This window comes from Schistocerca piceifrons, chromosome 7 (genome assembly GCF_021461385.2).
Source record: "Schistocerca piceifrons isolate TAMUIC-IGC-003096 chromosome 7, iqSchPice1.1, whole genome shotgun sequence".
Taxonomy (NCBI): domain Eukaryota; kingdom Metazoa; phylum Arthropoda; class Insecta; order Orthoptera; family Acrididae; genus Schistocerca; species Schistocerca piceifrons.
The window spans coordinates 851,668-867,797 of record NC_060144.1 but is presented as its reverse complement, the minus strand read 5'-3'; the positions used below and the strand labels follow the sequence as shown (position 1 = coordinate 867,797).

Sequence of the window (16,130 nt, the reverse complement as noted above, 5' to 3'; positions counted from 1 at the left end):
GTGCTTTAAGCTGACCAATGTGTGTTTGAAGCTGGTCATTCTGCCCTGCAATTTGTTTGGTTAATCGTTCAAATAAGTCGTTCATGCTTAAAATTTTCACACTGTCTTGTTCTACGGAATCGGTGCATTCCGATTCTACTTCAAAATTTTCTTTCGGTTCTTTCTTTATCTGTGGTGAATCAAACTCATCAGTGGATTCGTTCACGTACCCACTATCATCTACAAAGTCACCCTCTACTTCCTGTGTTATTCCTTGCTGTGTTCGAGGCTATCTCGACATTTCAATCTGTTCGTTAACATATTCGTGGTATTGTGCGAATGCCAATTGTCTACCGCTAACGCCATCTGTTATTTGGCCGCGTAAGTTCCAGTCATTGCCAGCCGCATCTTCCATTACGCTCAACGTATCTACTGTGTCTATGTTCTTGTCCATACTGAACGCAAATTACACCTCACTACCGTACTTGACATTCACTGCTATTTATTTCACTGAATATTATTGCAATTCGTGCCACTGAATATCCTCTGTTCGGTATTCAGCACTCGTTAATGCCTGTGCTATGGTAAGTGAGTGGGATTCACCTTATGAGAAAGGATTTTTGTATAGATATTGACCGTGTGCACCTGAATGGTGGCATATCAGACTTACATCCACTCTGTAATAACAATAATACGTCAAGTAAGTTCGAAATGCAATCACATGTCAGGACAGAACGAAAGCAAACCAGAAGATGCTACCCATGTGACAATAATACGGTCGCCAGCCTAATTAGGCATTAACTGAGTTTCTTCACTGTACAAATTGGTATATTTTCATGCAAAACAATAAGTTGTAGCACTGCATGATACAGTAGAATTTTAGAACCAGAAAATCTATTGAACTGATAGCTTCACGTTCTGTACTGGTATGGAAAATCATGAATACATAACACTACACTATAATCCAGAATGAGATTTTCACTCTGCAGCGGAGTGTGCGCTGATATGAAACTTCCTGGCAGATTAAAACTGTGTGGTCGACCGAGACTCGAACTCGGGACCTTTGCCTTTCGCGGGCAAGTGCTCTTGCCCGCGAAAGGCAAAGGTCCCGAGTTTGAGTCTCGGTCGGGCACACAGTTTTAATCTGCCAGGAAGTTTCACTACACTATAATGTTTACTACAAAACTTTATACTGTTTATTAATCTGAATAAAATTGGGCATAGGTTACCCTAGAAACTGTACTTTCATGCCACACACAAAATGTCAATTTTGATGAAGGTAAAACACTGATAAATTTTGACTTTTATATTGACTTTAACTTTTGCTCATCAAACCAAGTTAGAATACTTCAGAATTCAAATGAATGAGGGGGGACCCCGAAATTGTAATGATCGCTGTATTAAAAAAAAAAAAATGATTACTGAATTTATTATGTGTTCAAGATTTCCAGTATATAAGTTACTACTCTTTTCATCATATTTACTGCTCATTTAAATGCCTTTAAATCTGTCTCAAAATAATAAACTTCATTACTTATATCAATACTAAAGTTATCTTTCAACTTTGTTAGATCTTCGGTATTCATTTACTGGTTCATTAACAAAACATTTCTTTAAACACAATTCTAATATAGTCAGTTCTTCAAATAATTATTATTAACACAAATTTTAATTTTCATTTCGGGACACTCAGATTGCACAACATTTGGAAAGGACCCTGTCTAGGTTAGTTGTGAGGATAACTAAATGATGGAAAAGTTCTGGTAAAATTTAGGTTATTATTGCACCCCAACAAACACAGTTCACTCTCTGATCCACACGAATACAGTACTTAAAGTTTCAGCCTGCTAGTATCGATGCGGCGGTTGGCAGGTGGCAAGATGGCGAGGCACAGAGCACACACACAACCACAGCTATGGCTCTTGATGTATCGCACTTTCATTCTTCTTAGCGTTGCAATACTTTTCCATTTAGTGCCTATGAAATTTTGCCATGCTGTGTGGGCGTTGGAACAGCATACCTGAGGCTCAGCAAAGCTATGTCTTCCACGAGAGCCTCCTCACTCCAGAAGGTGTTGCTCAAACCAGAGCCAAACTCCAACTACTACTGCTGAGCCCATTGAGCCATGCAGTGCCCGCGTGCATTTTCCCGCACTCGCCTGCCATCCACCTTTTACCACTCCCTTACATACCGGGTATTCACCCAAGGTTTAGCATTCTACATATCCTAACACATTTCCTACATATGTACCAGACGCACAGTTACAATTTTAAACATCTTACAACATTTTCAACATTTGTTACATTTCAATTCTATTAGAATATTGCTTGACATTTGACATAAACATAAATATTCACACTGAAACTTATTAACAGTTTTCTTAATATAATGGCATGAAACAAAAAAGAAATGAAATCAGAACATCAGTTACACATGTTTATCGAAAAATCAGAAGAAAAGAACTACTTATATGTGCAATAGTATAGAGTTGTTGTTGTTACAAGATGACACGCTAAACGGAAGGACCTGCTCACTAAATTCCAAAAGCCAATCTTTGCCGAGGATGTAGAGCATATATATTAACACCAACTTTCAGATCATGCAATGATCGCCATTCACAGCTAAGGTAAATTAGAGCTCGTACTGAGGTGTTCAGACAGTCGTTTTTCCCTCGTGTGATCCACGAGTGGAACAGAGGGGGGGAAATATGACTTTGGCGTGAATAGTGCCCTCCACCACACACCGCTTGGTGGCTAGCAGAGTATATATGTAGATGTAGATGTACATATCCATTTTTTGTGTAGACAACTGTTGTAATTTGTAGCCGCAGTTTTACATGCTTCTGTCTAGAGGTAAATGTTTTGAGTTCCTCATTGTGGTGGGACATGAGTGCCTCTTTCAGTTACTAAATATGTAAATCTTGTTTGAGCTGTCATTTGTGCTTTAGTAACCATTGTTGCCACAGCTTCCGTGTGGTTACTGACGCTAGTTTCAGTATGGGCATCTTCAAAGAGATCTACATCTACATTTCACAAGCCACCTTGCACTGTGTGGTGGAGAGTACTTTATTTACCACTGTCACATCCCCCTTTCCCATTCCATTCATGAAGGGTTCGTGGGAAGAATGATTGCTAGTAAACCTCTGTGTTGGCTTGAATCTCTCCAATTTATCTTCAAGGGCATTTTTCGAGATACACATAAGAGGAAGAAAATATATTTGTTGACTTATCAAGGAATGTATAGTCTCAGAACAATAACTGTAAACCACACTGTGATGCAAAATGCCTCTCACAGGTCTGCCATTGAAGTTGCTTGATGTCTCCTGTGATACTCTCGTGTTTATTAAATGAACCTGTAATGAAGCACTCTGCTCTTCTTTGGATCTTTTCTGTTATCTGTATCAACCCTTTCTATAATTTCCTAGCAATACAACGTCTCTGTATGAAGCAGCAATATCCGCAGAAAGCCTCAGGGAATTTCCAGTGCTGTGTGTTATGACATTTATAGTATTGTGAAGAGTACAGTACCTGTAACATTCCCTTGGGAGTATGCCCAAAGTTAGCATTCTGTTTGAAGACTTCTCTCCATTGAGAATACCAAGCGAAGTGGCATGTGATGACTAGGACACTGGACTCACATTTGGGAGGATGACGACTGAAAGCCATGTCCAGCCATCCAGATCTTGGTTTTTCACGATTTCCCTAAATTGCTCCAGGCAAATGCCAGGATGGTTCCTTTGAAAGGGCACAGCTGATATCATTCCCCATCCTTGACACAGTCCGAGTTTGTGCTCCTTCTCTAGTGTCCTTGATGTTGACAGGATGTTAAAGCCAATTTTCCTTCCTTCCTTTCCATTGAAAAACTTTGCTATGTTCTGTTTGCTAGGAATTCTTCAGTTTAATCACACAGTTAGTCTAATATTCTGGTTGCTCATATTTTGTTCAATAGGTAACATTGAGGAGCTGTATCACATGCCTTGTGGAAATCAAGGAATATGGTATTTACCCAGGTATTGTATCTGCTGCCTTCTGGGTTTCGTGTACAAACAGAGAAAACTGGGCTTCACATGATCATTGTTTGGGAACCATTGTTGATTCCTACAGAGGAGATTATCAGTCTCCAGAAATGTAATACACAAGCATAAAACATGTTCCGAAGCTCTACAGCAGACCAATGTCAAAGATATAGGCCTATTTGTTGCCATTATGCCTAATATTATGTATAATATATTTCCAACACAAGTGGGTTCCTGAACTATCTGCTCTGTCATTCCCACCACTTTTATAAGTGGTGGGCGTGACAATACATCCTGTGAACATTGCTAAATGCCTTATTTTAATAATGTTCACAGGATGTCTTGCCACGCCCACCACTTGTAACATTATAACCATCCCAACTGATTATTAGATCATAGAGGCTCTTCCACTGATGACGTTGTGTTTGAGGAACACTCATACTAGCAAACTGAGCTTATCTCTAAAGTTTTTGGTTACATCTGGGAGTGAGTTTGGAGGCTAATGAAAAAGATTCAACTACAAGGTTATATCCAACCTTTATAATGAGTCTTGCCTAAACAGTTTACATGATGCTGTAGCTTCTGTCTTCATGGTTTTGAAGTTCTCTCTGCTGTGACAAATACACCACCTCCATAACTCATTGTCTTGTCATTTCAGTATACTCTTAGATTTAACCCAAAAACTCACAACTGTCAGTTTCAAGTTTTTACTGGCTTTTGGTACCTAGTATTATACGAGCTTTGCAGGTTCTTAGGACTGTTTCAAACTCTTTGACTTTGTTGTGACTGCTTTGGCAATTGATCTCTAGGAGTTTAATCATGTAATCTGGGGGGGAGTGCATTTGCTTCAATCTTACCCTCATACTTGAGGGTCTCCTACAGCTAGGAAAGGATACAGAATTGCCTAAGAAACCCTTGTATACACTCCAGCTTCTGGTATGTAGCACCGTCTGACTCATTTAGAGGCACAGAGAGTCCCTACAATTCTCAACCCTATAGCACAAGTCTAGCAAGTCACAGCATAACTTTTCACAGCTCCTTTGAAATCTTTGGTTCAGGTCTTTTGCTCAGCAAAGAACCAAAGGGCCCCAATAAGTTTTGAGGACTGCTTCAGATTATGATGAGGTTTGTTGAACGCTGTGAGCAATGCTAATCTTCTCAAGCTTCTGTGCCAGTCACTTGACTGTTCCAAGAATAACACCAGACAACAGGCATCCTCCATTCCAATGTGTATCACAACTTGTATTTGGTTGAACGTTGTACCCTCAGCGAATATTGGTATGGCTTCTTTAACATGGGGAATGATGTGTTTAGAAATGCACACAGACAGCACAAGGCTACTGTTTCCCAAGAGGGAAGGGAGAGCAGTTGAATTGCCAATGATTAACAGACCCCTACCTTTTTGTGTTCACCTCCCCTTGACATTGGACGCAACAGGTATCCCAACAGGTGAAGTATGTCTTACTGGCTCAGTTTCGCTGGAAGACAGCGTTTGTACTTGTTGGTTAGAGGGATAACACCTGGAGTTCTTCTTGCCCCCTGCCTCTCTTATACAGGCCTGTAGACCTTCCCACTGACAAGTCACTGAGAACCAAGTGGATGAGTGGTGATAGATCTTTTGATAGATCTTGTACTTCATGTAAAGGAAAAAATGGCCATTGGTGAAAGTAATACCTAAAATATATTTGGTATCCTTGTATGAGGTGTGTGAGATGAAAATCAGCAGTTTCATCTAACACACCCACTTGATGCAGCTTTCAATCTCTTGACATAAGTGTGCTGCTGTGTTTGACATGTTATGTCAAACAGGGATGGTGTTTGCCATGTTTGAGATAAATATGAATTGACAGCATATTTGATAAGCAAGTTTGACCCTTTATACAGTTGTTTGTTGAAAAAAATTTTGTTGCTTATCAGACTTCTGAGATGTTGGACAACATGAGTGTTGACACTTTGCCATGCATAACAAATTCTGAAATAGAGTTTGTTGGAAGTATGGTATTTTCATCTGATGTCACATCTAGGACAGCAGTTCTTTATCTAGGAAATGAAAGTCATTTTAACACTCTATTTGAATCTCAGCCTTGAGAAAAGAATTCAATATCTGGTTTCAATATAAAATAACTAAAAAGTACCTGTATTACTGAACAGGACACTTCTGACTTATAACAGTTTTACAAGGAAATATGGAAAATGCAAAATTATGTGAAAACCATGTGTTTCATCTTGTACCATTGAAAACCACTGATTTCACATTCTCTTTCAAATTATTGTTTACATGAAATTTTCATGTCCCTAGTTGAAACCGTTAACCTCACTACATCAGAAGTCCATGTAAAGAGCCTGTTCTGCTCTTGTTAATTGCTCATTGTGATTATGGATTTTATCCATCAACTTTTGATCTCTTACCAGCTGTTATTACCTGTTTGTATAAAATGCTTGGACAGCAATGTTTGCATGTTTTCTTAACCAAGCAGTAATATTTATGAGTTTTGGTACTGATGTTTGCTTTGCCAAATCTAGTTTTGGTATTGAATACTCATAATTGTGGTAAGAAACAATGTTTTGTACCTTGTAATTAGCATGTGTGCATGTGATAAATGAGCAGTATGTAAATTACTACTTTTGATTCCTCCACAAGACTCTGTTGTTAAATCATTTATATTTTTCTCTTTCTGTCAGGAATAGTACTGGACAGTGTAAATCTGTTTGGTGCATAAACATTTTTAGATATTGTGGCAGGATGTACTGTTCTGTCTGTTTGTTGAATGTCTTTTCTATACAAAATCTGACATTTATGAATATCTGTTACTGCACTTAACTACAATGTTTGTACCAAATTCTTGTTTCTGCAAATATAAAAGCATTTGCCAAATTTAATTTGACCATATTTGTTTCACTTTCTCAATAAATTATTTATATACTGTATTTTTTTTCACAGAAGCACAAAGTATTGATGAGGGTAGTGTGGGAGAAGTTTCCATACAGGTGGATCTGTTCACTCATCCAGGAACTGGAGAACATAAAGTGACAGTCAAAGGTAACACATCAAGATTGACTTTAACCAAAAATATGAATTACTTTCATTCATATTATAATAATAATTTGCTTCTAATTTTCAGTGCCCTACAAACTTTTGATACTCAGTAACAAATCTTGATACACATGGCCAAACATTTCTGTTCTAGGTCAAATAATCGAGATAGTGTTTTGCCTAGTAAAATGTATTACATTTGATATAGACAAAACACTATCTATTACACTGACTATATGGGTATACAGTTCCTCACCATGCCAGGTAGTCAGAAGAATAATCCCAACAGCTGAGGTTCAAGCAGATCTGTCAATGATTCTACAGAACAGCAATACAAAATGTAACCCAGTACAGTTGAAATCCAGTAAGCAGTCAGGCCATGAAAGTACAGTGTAAGCAAGATAGAGACTTTAGCACAATGTGATTCGAAGTGTTGCAGCTGCCCAGGGGCCATGTTTTATCTCTAGCTTGACGTCAATGGTCATCTCCATTTGACAGCCTGTTGGCACTTCTTACTGGCCACTGGATGAGTCATTGGCAGCAGACATCACAGGATATAAACAGCATTGTTGGAGGACAGAGATATAGCACCCTTTCTCCCTTTGCCAGAGTATAGGGCCAGAAGTGTCCCAATCAGTGTCATGATCACTGTACCATGAGTTGGGAGGTGTGGATGGGCAAGCCAGCTAAAGGTTTGCTGTCCATCTCTACATCTGGTGTCACTGTGTTCTCCGCTTATTGAAGGAGCATGGTACTGTTGCTGGAGTCAGATGAAACTGGAGTTCTGGTCTCTGTGCCTGTGCTGGAAGTAGGTGATGCTGGTGATGGAAAAGTCCATGGGATACCAGCTCCAGCAGCTCTAAACCTGGGGATGTGGGTCTACCAGGCATCTGAAGTTGTATTGAGCTGGCTCCGGGGGCAGCAGTGCTTGTCTAGAGGTGGAAGCTGCCAAGCATGGGCACAGCTGGTTGGGATGTCATACCAGTATGGTAATACTGGCATCAACTGTAAATATTTATCATTCCTGGTGCGTCTATGATTCCTATTATCCATCATGACATCCTCCCGAAGGCACAAGCGTAAACCTCTGTGCCCAGTGAGAAGTGGCGCAATGGTTGGGCTGGTGTGTGCATGTTGTAGACCTCTGGGGGTCCCAGAGGATCAATTGTTGGCAGCATTTGATGCCAGGAACTGGGTCAAGACCTCAACCGTAGTCTTAGCTGACAGCATTGTCCGCATCTGAAACTTAACAACTAACCACTCAGCTTATCCTAGGCCCTTTCAGAAGCGAGTACTTTCTGAAAAGTGATTACTCCTTCCTTGTTATGGTGTTTCACATTTGAACTACATAAAGAAACGGAAAATAAGTCTATGATGATGAGCTACCTCTCTCCCAAAAAGGAGCCAGTGAAGTCCGTATTGATATACACTCCTGGCTGCAGTGTTGGCCAGGCATAGAACAATTGAAGGGGTGCTGACTGGGTTGACGTGCAGGTTGCGCTGGAACAGGCTGTCCCCTCAATTTCCTGCATGCCAGTAAGTGTGCTGCTCTTGCAGTGCCTTCATACATGTCTTCCCCTAATGGACAAGGTGCAGGATGTTTATGGCATGCTGAGCACACAGTGGTCTTCACTGTCTAATGTCGGCATCAGTACTCCCTGCATCAGTATCCTGTTTTTTAGGGGAAAATATGTGTGAAGCTCTTTAAGGGAGTGGGATGGGAGGTGTTGTGACCAATCTCAGTGAATGTATTTCATAACTTGTTTGAGGATAAGGTCCTAAGATATAACATTTGCAATTACAAATTCTGTAACAGGGAACTCTTGTAGGTGGTTTTGTAAGGTGTCATCTGTTTGGAAGGACAGTGTTTCACAAGAATCAAATGTCAGATCTGGTGTCATAGGTAGTCTGGATAGGGCATCAGCATTAGCATGCCCTGCTGTTGGCCAATAATGAATTGAATAATTGTTATTGCTGAGGAAGAGGGGCCAGCATTTTTTTCTGGAAGGCAGTTCTTAGGACCAAATAAGGAAATTAATGGTTTTTGGTCCATTATGTGTGAAATTTTGTGGTGTAAAATATGTATGGAATTTTTTGTTGCCAAATATAATAGCTAGTGTTACTTTCTGATTTGTGAGTAATTGATCCAGGCTGAAGTCAGCATTTTAGACATACATACAATAGGTTGTTCATCTCTTTCATGAGAAAGAACTTTCCCAGTCCCATATTGAGACAAATTGGTGACCAGGATAAAAGATTTTGATGGGCCATAGGTTGCCACACAAGAAGCAGAATTTAGATAATGTTTTAACTGTTGAAAAGGGTCCTGACACTTATTTGACCATTCATAAATGGACATTTTTTGAAAGTGATAGCGAGGAGAGCTTTGCTGTTCAACCATCCTGTGAAGATAGCAAAGAAATCTTTGAGGCAATGTTTCCTGAAAGTGTTCCTTCTGAATTCACCTTTTTGAGGACACAGGTAAGATATTTAGTATGCAATTATTTAGTTCCATATTTTAAAAATAATTGGTTGATGATATTGGAGCAGCACATTTCTCTCTTTGTTTTGTTGAAATTGTGAATGAAACTACAAAGAAAGAGTCATGGTCTAATAGCAAACAATGGATTGTGGCAAGATATGTACATACTTTCTTCATTGGTAAAGCCACTGCTAGTGTTGTTTACTCCAAGTTAAATGAAGCCTTGGATTATGCCCAGCTTTCTCATTCAAAGTTGTCGATGAGTGGCTGTGATGAACCCAATCTTAACAAAGCTCTGAATGATCTTACACTGAATCTTTGATCCTGGTAGGAGTAAAACAGTTGACCGATGTTGCCACATAAGATACACATAATCCACAATGCATCCCAAAAAGGAGTATAAGACTGGTGAAAATGCTTCAGAAATGAACTTGCTTTTATATAATTTTTTTTATTGCCCAAAAAGCTTGTTGGGGAGATTATGGAAAAAATACAATCACATATGAAATTTCTTTGTCACTGTTTTGTGAAACATGTTCCTTCTAGGTGACTGAAATTAGACCCAGCATTTTTTCCAGATCAGTAAAGTCAATTTTGTTTAATCAAAATGGTCAATAATTTTAGTTGTAAGTTTATCTTCCATCTGTGGAGATATGACTGAAGGTCTTTTAAGTACACAGGCACTTTAGTATTTTCTGCCACTTCCACAGAGTGGCTTGAAGTCCTTTAAAACTCAGTATGTGGCCTAAATATTCCACTCACTGAAGAAAGAATTCAAACTTTTGTAGGTTGTACTTCAATCCATTTTGTTGTAGCGCTGGAACACTAGACGTAAGTTACAAGATGTAGCATATTTATATATCATCCAGATAATTGACTATTCAAAATATTTTGAATCAGCTGCTGCAAGAAATGCTGGAAAAGTCTAGTGCACTACTGATTCCTACAGGTAACCTTTTGCATCTGCACAATACAATTAGGGTGTTTATGACCATGAATTGGCGGAGCTGTTCATCTAGTGGCAGTCAAAAATAAACTGCAGATAGATAGTATTGACATGAACTCTTCTGGTCTTGGAATGGGACAATCTCTGATTGTGCATATACAGTTAATTTAAAGTCACCAGAAACACATAGTGCACTATTTGGTTCTCGTAACAATTCCAGTGTTATTGCATATTGATTAGGTGTCAGGATGTCTTGTTCCATCAGATGACCTAATACAGGCATGAGTTCATCTCATGACGCTATTGGAACTGGTTCAGCTCTAAACTAGTTAGGTGCTGCAGAGGACTAGTTGAATCTGAGTTATGTAATTATTTGAACACCCTAAGGTGGGTTGGAACTCCATGTGGGAACTACTTAGGAGATGTCATCATCAGGAGAAATAAGACTGACATTCTGCTGATCAGGCCAACAGCTGTGACAACACTGTTTCCTGTCAGATCACCAAAGTTAAGCACTGTCGGGCTAGACTAGCACTTGGATGGGTGATCATGTGGTCTGCCCAGCACTGTTGGCAAACAGGGTACACTCAGCCCTTGTGAGCAAACTGAGGAGCTACTTGTGACATACGACTGGGAGAGCAATGTGCTGTCCACATGCTCCTCCATATCCACATCCAGTGATGCTGTGGGCTGAGGATGACATGGTGGCTGGTCAATACCATTGGGCCTTCATAGCCTGTTTGGGCAGAGTTCCCCCCACTCCCACTATAGATCGAAGCATGGAATGTCAGAGCTCTTAATCCTGCAGGTAGGTTAGAAAATTTAAAAAGGGAAATAAACAGGTTGAAGTTAGATATAGGGGAATTAGTGCAGTTTGGTGGCAGGAGGAACAGGACTTTTGGTCACGTGAATACAGGGTTATAGATACAAAATCAAATCAGGGTAAAGCAGGAGTGGGTTTAATAATGAATTAGAAAATAGGAATGGCTGATAAAGTACTATGAACAGCGTAATGAACACATTATCATAGTCAAGATACACACAAAACCCATGCCTACCAGAGTACCAGAAGTTTGCATGCCAAATAGCCCTGCAGATGATGAAGAGATTAAAGAAATATATGATGAGATAAAAGAAATTATTCAGATAGTTATAGGAGACAAAAATTTAATTTTGATGAGGCACAGGAATTTGATAGTAGGGAAAGGAAGAGAAGTAGGTGAATGTGGATTGGGGGGAAGGAATGAAAGAGGAAGCTGTCTGGTAGAATTTTGCACAGAGTATAATTTTATCATTGCTAACACTTGGTTTAAGAATAATAGAAGAAGGTTGTATATGTGGAAGAGACCTGAATATACTTGAAGGATCCAGATTGATTATGTAATAGTTAAACAGAAATTTAGGAACCAGAGTTTAAATTGTAAGGCATTTCTAGAGGCAGATATGGGCTCTGACCACAACTTATTGGTTTTGAACTGAAGAAATTGGAAAGAGGTAGAAAATTAAGGAGATGGAACCTGGATAAGTTGAAAGAACCAGAGATTGTTGAGAGTTTCAGAGTTTGCTTTAGGCTATGGTTGACTAAAACACGGAAAGGAATACAGTAGAAGATGAAGGAGTAGCTTTAAGAGATGAAATAGTGAAGACAGCAGAGGACCAAATAGGTAAACAGGCAAGGCCTAGTGGAAATCCTTAGATAACACAAGAGATATTGAATTTATCTGATGAAAGGAGGAAATTTTAAAATTCAGCAAATGAAGCAGGCAAAAGGGAATGCAATCATTTAAAAAATGAAATTGACAATTGCTAAGCAGGAATGGCTAGAGGACAAATGTAAAGCTTTAGAAGCATATTTCAGTTAGGGAAAGATAGATACTGCCTGTAGAAAAACTAAAGAGACCTTTGGGGAAAAGAGAAGCCCCTGTATGAGTATCAGGAGATTAGACAGTAAACCATTCCTAAGCAAAGAAGGGAAAGCTGAAAGGTAGAATGAATATATAGAGTACCTATACAAAGGAGCTGAACTCGAAAGCAATATTATAGAAAGGGAAGTAGGCACATATGAAGATGAGATTGGAGATATGATGCTGTGAGAAGAATTTGACAAAGCTCTGAAAGATCTATGTTGAAACAAGGCCCTGGGGGTAGATGATCTCTGTCAGAACTACTGATAGCCTTGAGAGTGTGAGTCATGACAGAACCCTCCCATCTCGTGTGCAAGATATATGTGACAGGTGAAATAACCTCAAGCTTAAAGAAGAATGTAGTAATCCCAATTCCAAAGAAATCAGTATCTAACAGGTGTGAAAATTATTGAACTAGCAGTTTAATAAGTCATAGTTGCAAATTACTAATATGAATTCCTTACATAAGAATGGAAAAACTGGTAGAAGCTAATCACAGGGAAGATCAGTTCAGATTCCGGAGAAATGGAGGAACACGCTAGGCAATGCTGACCCCACAACTTATCTTAGAAGACAGATTAAGGAAAGACCAGTCTACATTTATAGCATTTGTAGATAAATAGAGGACGTTTTTGACAATGTTGACTGGAATACTCTCTTTGAAATTCTGAAGGTAGCAGGGGTAAAATACAGGGAACAAAGGGCTATTTAAAGCTTGTACACAAATCAGACAGCAGTTATAAGAATTGAGGGGCATGAATGGGAGGCAGTGGTTGAAATGGAGTGAAACAGGGTTGTAGCCTATTCCTGATGACGTTATTCAATTTGTACATTGAACGAGCAGTAAAGGAAACCAAAGAAAAGTGTGGAATAGGAGTTAAAGTTCAAGGAGAAGAAATAAAAACTTTTAGGTTTACTGATGACATTGTATTTCTGTCAGGGACAACAAAGGACATGGAAGAGCAGTTGAACAGAATGGACAGTGTCTTGAAAGGGATATTTAAGATGAACATCAACAAACCCAAAACAAGAATGATGAAATGTAGTCAGATTAAACCGCGTTATGCTAAGGGAGTTAGATTAGGAAACAAGACACTTAAAGTAGTAGATGATTTTTGCTTTTTGGGCAGCAAAATAGCTGATGGTGACTGAAGTAGAGAGGGTATAGAACGTAGACTGGCAATGGCAAGAAAAGCATTTCTGAAGGAGAGAAATTTGTTAACATTGAATATAGATTTAAGTGTTAGGAACTCTTTTCTGAAGGTATTTGTCTTGAGTGTATATGGAAGTGAAACATGGTCGATAAACAGTTTAGGTGAAAAGAGAATAGAGCTGAAGATTAGATGGGTCAATCATGTAACTAATGAGGAAGTGTAGAATGGAATTGGGGAGACAAGAAATTTGTGGCACAACTTCACCAAAAGAAGGGATCATTTGAGAGGACACATCCTGAGACATCAAGGGATCACCAATTTAGTATTTGAGAGAAGTTTGGGGTAAAAAATGTAGAGGGAGACCAAGAGATGAATACAGCAAGCAGATTAAGAAAGATGTAGGTTGCAGTAGCTATTTGGAGATGAAGAGGCTGACACAAGAGAGAGTAGCATGAGGAGCTGCATCAGACAAGTCTTCAGGTTGAAGACCACAACAACAACGTGCTTGGTAAAAATAGGTCTTAAAATTTGGTGCATAGCGCATCAAAATCATCAGCTAATTGCTGATACAATGGTGATGTCATCTACTATTTTAAAACCAAAAGCTGAAAAAGCGTCCATCCCAAAAATGTTTTGTGCCTGACATAATGGCACAACTAAGAAAGTAATCAGATATCTGACTTTTGTGTACAGTTCTGTTATTGTGCATTTACCATGCACAAGTATGCAGTGCATGCTGCAGGACTGTAACCTGTCTGCTGTCAGCTGGAGAGACAGAGAAATAATGGGAGTGTAAGTTTCCTCATTTATAATAGGAATTGGTGAATTGGTATCAGCAATAAATTGTAGTAACTGGTTGTTGATTGCTAGTGGACGAGAAAAATTTCATCGTTGCTCTGTAAAATGGTTCACCTGTGAGTGTACCATGCTGCTGCAGCATCATCAGTGTGCAGCTTTTGCAAACTTCCACCACTTGTCTTTGCTTACAGTACTGCACGTAGTTTGTTTCCTGATATGGGCACTAAGTGCTCATATATTTACCAAAACAATGTGGGCATACTGTATACCACTTCCTGCTGTTATAGTGAGGTTGAGTGGTAGGAGGACTACATGCAGACTGTGAGTTGAATATGCACTGCTGCTGATTCATTGTTTGGGCTTTCTCCCTAAATGCACATCATGCTTTTGAATACCAAGTCTGGTGACAAAGATAAAGTTGATGAGTCCTGATCATGCTGACTGTACTGTGAATGGGACTGCCCTTTATAGATTCTAGGGCACTTAAATCAAAATTGTGCTGAGCTACATTCTATACATTAAATGGGTTTACAGAAGATAAAGCCAATTTCCTCAAAATATTGCTATGCAGCATCTGACATTTTTGAAATTTATTGTCAATATTTCTTTGAGAGTACGATTTGTTAATTTCACTGCCTGTGCAGAATCTCCTTATGAGTGCATACATAATTATTACATTGTAGTGGGATTGCTTGTAATTCCACTTACAATTGTTTGTGTGACGAACCAACCTTATAGTTGAGCCCACACACTCTGCTCAGAGGAGGCCAATGTGACTGAATGCAAATGAAACTTCAGCATGAGGCAAACACATTTCTTACAATGACTGAGATGCATACAATCGAGCCCGATAGAGTCCATCGCTGACTGCGTGACCACGGTTGATAGCATGAGGTTGAGCATGTCTCGTAGCCGTGTGCTCACAGGCAAGTCTCTATATGGCTGGCTCCCTCCACTATCCACGGAGTGCAGTGTTTTTCGCGGGCAAGGTGGAAGCGGCTGCATAAACAGATGGGCCAGCTTCTTCGTGCGCACGTTCGGGGAGTCCGCGATTGCTGTACCAACGTGCTTCATTGCTAGGCAGGACAGCTCTTCGTGCAATGTGTCCAGCACATTGTGATGCCTGGCTTTCACTGGTTCTCGCTTTGTCATCACACGTCCGGTGTGCACGGTGCCATTGCCGGGCTTTTGACTAATGGTAAATCTGCACGCACACACTGCGAATGCTGTGTCGGGCGCGATAGTAGTTCTAGCATTTGCGCGGCTGTGTGGCGGGCCACCACAGATATCACCCCTCGGAGAGTGGAGCTCGGGAGCTGCGTGACAGAACAGCCATCAGTCCACAACTCTATCCTGTTGTAATTCGCATGCCGTGTGGTGACGTCAGCAGTAGCACAGTGGCTGGGGTCTGGTGTAGCAATGACTGGGTGGCGGCTGGTGACATCAGCACATGGTGCTGGCTGGCGTGCCTCTTGCAGTGGCTAGTGGCAGCAGCAGCAGGCAGGACTGCTGGGCATGTGAGGGGGCATGTCCTCCGTGCAGTGGCTATGACAGGAGTAGCTGGCGGTGCTGGCTCCGAACTGTCTGAAGCATCGCACGGCATAAGTGTATGGCTTTGTGACGTCGTGTCTAGTGCGTGAGTCCCGGAACTGTGATGGATACATCCAGCGGCACAGGGGCGGCATCCAGAGCTGAAAGGGGAAACAGTTATGGTAACTGGTGTGGGAGTATGACTGCCTTGTCACTCAGCATGGCAGAGGCATCTCAGCATGGACGCAGTTCCAATAATGGGGACTGGTGCGGGGGAAACCTGCCTTG

The 16,130-nt window shown here is 40.2% G+C and overlaps 1 protein-coding gene across 1 annotated transcript in view; it reads left to right on the top strand.

Moving 5' to 3' along the window:
* The window catches only part of LOC124805294 (protein unc-13 homolog B), a 473,759-nt gene that overhangs the window by 416,090 nt on the left and 41,539 nt on the right, over positions 1–16,130 (top strand). The window contains exon 22 of the mRNA XM_047265806.1: positions 6,936–7,034. Coding sequence (XP_047121762.1) covers positions 6,936–7,034 — 99 coding nt within the window. The remainder of the gene's footprint in view (positions 1–6,935; positions 7,035–16,130) is intronic.